Below are 8,286 nucleotides of genomic sequence, written 5' to 3'. Positions count from 1 at the left end.
GAAAAGAAAGGAAAGGAAATAGAAAGGAAAGAGAATAGAGGAAAGGAAAAAGAAAAGAAAATATAAAACAGAGGAAACAGAAACACGTTCACTCCATTCTCGTGAAACCCATTCCTTCTTCTTCCTTCTACCTCCATTTTCGCTGCTTCCTTTGGTTCTAGAGTAGAAACCCAAGGATTGTGGGTGAGTAAGGACAAATTTTCAGCTTCTTCCTTCTTCCTGGATTCAAAAATGGAGTTATGGATTTCAAAACCGTCAAACACAAACCTCCCCGTTTCATCTAGATCTAAGCTTCGTTTCACGAAGAGATAGAAGGGAAAGTTGCTCACTACCACGCTACGGTGCTAGGGAACCAACTTGGAGGAGACGTTGCGAGTGGAGATTTTTACCGGATTTACTCGCGGTACCGTAATCGAACGTAAAAGCTAACGTTAAGGTAAGGGCTCCTTCCAAACTTCTAGTTTGCATTTAGGGACTTATCTGTGGTTGTGTGGAAAGGAATTTGTTAGGGTTGACGTGTTGATTTGGGGGAAAATTAATCTAAGGCTTTATGGGTAAAATCTTAGAGTTATGTTTTGGTTATATTGATGAATGTTTCGTGGAAAATGAATTTAAACTCATTTATGTATGATTTTGAGTAAATGAAACTTGTTGTGTTGGAGTGGTGGATTGTGTTGATTTGTGTTCGTCGTATTTGACGTGTTCTTAATTAATACTGATGAAATTTGATATGTGTATGGTTGGATTTTGTGGAGAAATGAATTGATGTGTTTTAGTGTGGATCGTGGATTGAATTTGATAATATGTTTGAGTTTGTTTTGTGTGGAATTTGAAAACCATTAGAGTTAAACGAGTATTAAGAATGAGGAATCTCTTAATGTCTACGTTTACTTAATGTTCGTTTTGGAAATCGTTTAAGTTAAAAGAGTATTAAGAATGGGGAGTCTCTTAATATTTATGTTTACTTAATGTTTGTTTTGAAAATCGTTTAAGTTAAATAAGTATTAAGAATGAGGAACTCTTAATACCTTTGTTTACTTAATGTTTGTTGTGAAAATCATTAGAGTTACACGAGTATTAAAAATGGGGAATCTTTTAATATCTCAGTTTACTTAATGTTTGTAGTGGAAATCATTAGAGTTAAATGAGTATTAAGAATGGGGAATCTCCTAATATCTACATTTACTTAATGATTGTCGCTCGAATTGTAAGAGTTAAATGGGTATTAAAAACGGAGAATCTTTTAATATCTGCCTTTACTAAATTGTGTTTGTCCGTGAGAGACTGTACAGGTGTTTGTCCGTGAGAGACTGTACAGGTGTTTGTCCGTGAGAGACTACACCCTGGTAAATTGTGTTTGTCCGTGAGAGACTGCACAGGTGTTTGTCCGTGAGAGACTACACCCTGGTAAATTGTGTTTGTCCGTGAGAGACTGTACAGGTGTTTGTCCGTGAGAGACTACACCCTGGTAAATTGTGTTTGTCCGTGAGAGACTGCACATGTGTTTGTCCGTGAGAGACTACACCCTGGTAAATTATGTTTGTCCGTGAGAGACTGTACAGGTGTTTGTCCGTGAGAGACTACACCCTGGTAAATTGTGTTTGTCCATGAGAGACTACACCCGTGTTCGTTCGTGAGAAACTGTACGTTTAGGATTTACGCCTCTCGCGGAGGGTTTTGTTTAGAATTGAGGTTTAAGACTTGTGATAGGCTAAAAAATTAATAATTCGTGCAGGCCTGTAATAGGTGGCACCTTGGTAATAAGTGTTGGTCTGTGAGAGACTGTACAATTACGATTTTCTACTCCCGAAGAGTTTGATTTGAATTTCGAGTCCATGCGTTTTGGCATATACGCATTGCATTAGGGTGTTTGGCACGCGAGTCGTGTTTGATTCAAGATTATTATTGAGTGTTTGAACTTAAGTTGTCGTGGTAATTGGGTTTTAATTGTCAAGTGTTATGTTTTGGAGTTGTGTGATAGTATGGTTGTTTGCAAAACTATTTTGAAGCTCATGATGTCGTAGTGATTGTGTTATAAGTGTTAAGTGTTATGTTTTGGAATTGTGTGTAATGGGGATCGATTCAGTTATGTAGTTTTGAAAATACTTCAGGAAAATTGATTTCCCAATCGATTCTGTTAAAAGATATTGAACACAATCGATTTGCCAATCGATTTGGCAAGTTACAGGGGCTCAGCTATTTAAGAAATCGATTTGCCAATCGATTTGGCATGTTACAGCGGCTCAGCTATTTAAGAAATCGATTTGCCAATCGATTTGGCAAGTTACAGGGGCTCAACTATTTAAGAAATCGATTTGCCAATCGATTTGGCAAGTTACAGGGGCTCAGCTATTTAAGAAATTGATTTGCCAATCGATTTGGACAGCTACAGGGGCTCAGCTATTTAAGAAATCGATTTGCCAATCGATTTGGCAAGTTACAGGGGCACAGCTAGTTAAGAAATCGATTTCCCAATCGATTGCCCAATCGATTGCCCAGTCGATTGCCCAATCGATTGAATTAAGCCCAGAGTTCAGTTTTCACTAAAACCCTTCATCCAAATTGATTTCCCAATCATTTGGCTTAGTGGAAATTCTTATTTTGGGTTAGATGATCGATTGCTCAATTGGTTCATCAATGGATTGGCCAGTTGTTTATTACTTGATTGATTTAAGACTTATTTTGACTTCATTTTCATTTGGCAAACATTATATGAACTTTTAGCATATGGAAAATCCTTTTAAGGTGCATGCTAGATTGAAAGGTTATCTTGTGCATTTGAAAACCTAAATGTTATGTGTTAACTGTTAATTTCGGTTGGTGACCCTTTACAACTATTGTGGAAATCTGGGTTTTGCCCTCAGATGAGAGCCAGGACGATCCTACCGGTTCGTACCCTACGGATGGGAATGTAGATGAGAATGCTTGACTGGAGCTATGATAGGAGGATCTCACGGGGCGCGTGGAGATCACTCAGGGTGTATAGCTATAGTTTTTTGTAGAATGATCAGATTAGGATGACATAGAGGGATCAGATGTCTTTCTTTTGGATTACGTTATTTTGAACTGGAAAATTGTACTTTTACTAATATTGTCAGTATGACATCTTATTTGAATGGGTTCCATGTATCATTTATTGATGTGTAAATACTTTGGATTCATATTTTGAGAAACTTTTCCGCTGCTTGTAAATTATAATGACTCAATTATTTATCCAAAGGTATTACCTTATTTAATTCTTGATTTATTTTAATTTCTTTTGAATGTTGTGAAAGTAATAAAAATTCAGAGTACAATATTGTTTTCAATTGTAATTTCAGTATGGGAAGTTAGGAGTTGTTAAAATATTGTCTATGCAATTTCATCCTAGAGTTTCATAATAATATGTATATGCCCAAAGGGTATAATACGGATTTCATTGAATTGCATCCAAAAAAGGATGATGCAAAGTCTTTAACATTCTATAGATACGTTAACCCCGATTTAACCCAAGTTTACATTCTCTTGTACTTGGAATAACATAAGTAGGTCTAAGCTAAGAGGAAAATGGGTTGATAGTCAAGCCTTGAAGTTTCTTTTATGTTCAAAGAAGCATCTCCTCTAGAGAAAATGGTCAAAGGCCTTCCAAAGTTAAAAGGTAAGCGAGATGGAAAGAGGGAGAATAGCGTCTAACCTACACACATTGATACACACACATTTATCTCTAATATATTCATCACAGTTAGTTATCAATAAAGACAAACTCAATAAATGTGGATCCACAAATATAGTAAAGAGCGATGGAGTTTTCTTAAAGAGTTTTTTACTTTTGATTACTTGAACAAGTGTTGGTAGATTGCAAATTGAACTATTGTCTTAATCTTACGGTTAATCTTCAATTTATAGGTCATGAGAAACGTTGAATATTCAATTCAAACTTAATATAGCTGTTAGACACATCAGCAAAGTGTCACATCTGTTTTAAAACCATTAAACACATGTTTATATTATTGTCCAGAACGTTATTGACAAACCCATAATGTTCTTGCTTTTTTATCTGATGGAAAACGTGAATGAGTGTGAGAATGGGCATTCACGTGTCATTTGCTACTATTCTGAATCTGAACTATTCAAAGCTTTCAACATGACAGTGTAAGTACATTTTACTTGCGTCTTTGTCTTTCTTTCTTACAACTCATCAATTTGGAGATCAATCTGGAAGCTATTTTCCTCCTTTGGCCCTTCAATTTGAGTTACTGGCTTGATTACTTTTGGGTGGCCCATGTGCGAATTGTAAATCTAAAACAGGCTTTTAGTGATCCCAAAACTGAATCATTTGTATGTTGTCTTTTATTTAAGATAAGCAGAACGTTCTACAATCATTTTGTCATCGATTTGAGTATCATTATGTAGAACATTATGTATGTTTATTTTTGCAAGTAGACCTTCAAATCTTGACTTTTAATTGCTCATTAAATGTTAGAAAGCTCATGTGCGAAATGCCAACTGATTTACTGCACGTTGCCCTTTCAAGAAGATCCTTATTGTCAATTGTTCTTTAATAGAACAACTAGAACATTCTGGTGAATGTTCTTCCATCGTTCTTTAAACAAATGACTTAATAAATGACTCAATATTGAAATGATTTTTTCTTCAAAGTTAATTCTTGTTATTTTGCTGAACTGATATGAATATTTATGAGTGCAATGAACCTGTTCGTCATGAGAACAATATTTTTAACAATTGAGAATGTTGTCTTCGATATGAGAGGATAAATCTTTTGTTGAAGCAATAATTCCTACAATTTCTCTTGGTATTACACATGTTGTGTCTTGCCTATCAAGTATCCCTGAGATACAATTTCTCTGGTGTTACACATTGTTTTCCCTCGAATTTATATTTACTTATTCTTTATGAAATTTATCTGTATCTATTATATAAGAAAAATCAATACCTTGAGTAACTAAACGAAAATCAAATCTTTTTGGTAAAACAAATGATGAAAATTAATTACTTCCTCGTTACGTGGACAACTTGTTTGATTTGAAAAAACTATTTTAGATTTTTAATTTTTAATTTTTCTTAAAAATTATAAAAATGCAAAAAATATTATTTGATTTTTTACTTTAAAAAATAACAATTTTATAATCCAGACAAATTACTTTCCTACGAACTTATAAATAAGATATTTTATTTTACTTTTGAATATTATTTTCATAGTTTTAAGCTCTATTTTTTTTTTAGTATAAACACGCCTCCTAATGAATAAATGAGACAGTAGAAACAATAAAATATTACACAAAATGATACTTTTAAGAATAATAATGTATATTCAAAACAATTTATCCTTTTTTATCAAATAAAAATAAATGTTTATCTTTTTAAATCCGATATAAAAAACATTAACCGAATAACTAGATCCCAACATTTTGTTTTTAATATCCTAAATTGTTACGCCATAACGTTAACACCAAATCCAAAAATGAAAATTCATTAATTAATACTTTGTAAGTTTTCGACAGATAACATTTCGTTTGTCATATCTTATCATAAAAAAAATATAAAACACTATATAATGTGACAATCATTGTTCAAGAACAATATATCAAGGGATACCAAAGAAAGAACAAAGAGGTAATATTAAAAAGATGGCAGGAGGAGCTTTTGTAGCATCTGGAGGAGGAAGACATCATGAAGGAGAGGTTACGGCCTTTGTGTTGGTGACATGTTTTGTGGCTGCAATGGGAGGTCTTCTCTTTGGTTATGACCTTGGCATTACCGGAGGAGTGACTTCCATGGAACCGTTCTTAATCAAGTTATTTCCGTATGTGTATAAACAAATGAAAGATGAATCAGACACCGAGAGTCAATATTGCAAATTTGACAATCAACTCCTCACATTATTTACCTCTTCCTTATACCTTGCAGCATTGGTAGCCTCTTTCTTTGCTTCAATTACAACAAGATTACTTGGACGTAAACCTTCAATGTTTTTAGGTGGTTTGTTTTTCCTTCTTGGTGCATTGATAAATGGTTTTGCTATCAATGTTGCAATGCTTATAATTGGTCGTTTGTTGCTCGGTTTTAGGGTGGGGTACTGCAATCAGGTAATTAAATGATGAACATAAAGACCCGTTTGTCAATCAGTTTTTAAAACATATATTTTTTTCTTTAGTTCTTTTTATCAATTTATTACGAAATTTATAAAAAATTAAAATCTTAAAAGGCTTAGAAAATACTTTGAATAGGAACTTGTTTTGAGTAGTTTCTGTTGAAAATAATTTTCATTACCATAAAAAAACACAAAATAACTTTAGTTTTTCTTAAAAATCCCTAAAAACACTTTCTAAATTATTGAAGACTAAAATATTTTTTTTTAATACGTAACAAATGAGCCCTATTGTTTAATTTGTGTCCTTTAAACCTTAAATAAATTTTGAACCAGTATAAGTATTTTTTTTATTGATTTATTTGTTATATATGCAACATTCAGTTTGTTCCAGTATATTTATCTGAAATGGCTCCAACAAAGATTAGAGGAGCACTTAATATGGGCTTCCAAATGATGATTACAATTGGCATCTTAATTGCAAACCTTATCAATTATGGGACTTCCGAGCACGAAAATGGATGGATAATTTCCTTGGGTGTAGGAGCTGTGCCTGCAATTTTATTGTGTTTGGGATCTCTTTTCTTGGGTGACACACCTAACTCCTTGATTGAGAGAGGTCAGCATGAAAATGCTAAGATAATGTTGCAAAAGATTCGCGGTACTAAGAACGTTGAGGAGGAGTTTCAAGATCTTATAGATGCAAGTGAACAAGCTAAAAAGGTGGAACACCCATGGAAGAACATTGTACAACCAAAATATAGACCACAACTAACTTTTTGTAGTTTAACTCCTTTTTTCCAACAATTCACTGGCATTAATGTTATCATGTTTTACGCACCCGTCCTCTTCAAGACTTTGGGATTCGGTAATGAAGCTTCCCTTATGTCAGCGGTCATTACTGGAGGAGTAAATGTAGTTGCCACACTTGTTTCCATTTTCACCGTAGACAAGTTTGGAAGAAAGATCTTGTTCATTGAAGGTGGTGCCCAAATGTTTATTTGCCAGGTAAAGATGACATCTATTTTCTTAAAATTTAATTTTACCTTGACTTATTATTTATGGCGTAAAACATGTTAATTCTTTCTCGTTTTTATCGTATGAGAATTATTGGTATATATAAATGTTAGAACCATTAATTACTTGTAGATTTCTATTGGAGGAATGATTGCTGCAAAGTTTGGACTAAGTGGTGAAGGCTTGTTAACTAAAGGAGAAGCCAATCTCCTTTTATTTTTGATATGTGCCTATGTTGCAGCTTATGCTTGGTCTTGGGGTCCATTGGGTTGGTTGGTTCCTAGTGAAATATGTTCTCTTGAAGCTCGATCCGCAGGTCAAGCTATTAATGTTGGCGTGAACATGTTATTTACATTTTTCATTGCACAAATCTTTCTCACATTGCTTTGCCATTTGAAGTTTGGCCTCCTCTTCTTTTTTGCTGGCTTTGTCCTTATCATGACTATCTTCATAGCCTTGTTCTTGCCTGAGACAAAGAATGTTCCTATTGAAGAAATGAATAGAGTGTGGAAGTCACATTGGTTCTGGGCTAAATTCTTTTCTGACGAAGGTGTTGTTGGCAGGCATGAACACAACACTTCTCATTAAAGTTTATTAAGATGTAATTTTCAAATTATCAAAGGATGAATGATGAATGGATTGTACTACATTTACAATTGTAATTAGACACCATAGTGAACTCCACATTTAGTTGTATATTATAATTCGTGGTTAAATAAGTTTTTAGTCCCCGTAAGTTTTAACAATTTTATTTTAAGTTTTTAATTATAAAAATATTCTCAACTTTTTAGTCTCTAAATTATTTTTATTTACTTTTAGTCCCTAATTGATAGTTTTAGTCCCTATAAAATCAAAATTGGGATTAAAAGTGAATAAACTTGTTTACGGACTAACCTTGAAAGGTCATATATATATAGGGACTAATAATATATTTAACTCTACAATGTATATGTATAATTTTTGACTAATTTTTGTACTTTATCTTTTAAAAGATTTATTTGGATCCTTTAATTTTTTTTATTACATTTTACAAATTTGTCTCTTAACCATGACATTAAATGTAAGCTAGAGTGATCGTCAACCCTCTTCTGTGACATATGTGAAATGTAAAAAAAGAATTGGCGTAGTCATCTTATCTAAAATGAATGAATTGATGACATTATAGAAAAAGTCAAAAGGAA

General features: G+C 33.3%; 2 protein-coding genes across 2 annotated transcripts; both read left to right on the top strand.

Moving 5' to 3' along the window:
• Window positions 1–5,627: 5,627 nt before the first annotated feature.
• LOC140920106 (sugar transport protein 10-like) lies at window positions 5,628–6,098 on the top strand. Its single transcript, XM_073367425.1, has one exon. The coding sequence runs from the start codon at window positions 5,628–5,630 to the stop codon at window positions 6,096–6,098; it is 471 nt and encodes a 156-aa protein (XP_073223526.1).
• A 393-nt stretch (window positions 6,099–6,491) lies between these two features.
• LOC101496213 (sugar transport protein 10-like) lies at window positions 6,492–7,726 on the top strand. The gene is made up of 2 exons (XM_004498057.3): window positions 6,492–7,096; window positions 7,238–7,726. Exons 1-2 carry the CDS (start codon window positions 6,497–6,499, stop codon window positions 7,691–7,693), a joined length of 1,056 nt encoding a protein of 351 aa, XP_004498114.2. The 5' UTR covers window positions 6,492–6,496; the 3' UTR covers window positions 7,694–7,726.
• The last annotated feature ends 560 nt before the right edge of the window (window positions 7,727–8,286 follow it).

This window comes from Cicer arietinum, chromosome 4 (assembly GCF_000331145.2).
Source record: "Cicer arietinum cultivar CDC Frontier isolate Library 1 chromosome 4, Cicar.CDCFrontier_v2.0, whole genome shotgun sequence".
Lineage (NCBI taxonomy): Eukaryota > Viridiplantae > Streptophyta > Magnoliopsida > Fabales > Fabaceae > Cicer > Cicer arietinum.
This window is presented reverse-complemented; position numbering and strand designations above follow the sequence as displayed.

Coding starts and splice junctions, on each gene's coding strand:
- LOC140920106 (XM_073367425.1), top strand. CDS start 5,628: ATGGCAGGAGGAGCTTTTGTAGCATCTGGAGGAGGAAGACATCATGAA.
- LOC101496213 (XM_004498057.3), top strand. CDS start 6,497: ATGGCTCCAACAAAGATTAGAGGAGCACTTAATATGGGCTTCCAAATG. Junction 7,097..7,237: donor CCCAAATGTTTATTTGCCAG/GTAAAGATGACA, acceptor AATTACTTGTAG/ATTTCTATTGGAGGAATGAT.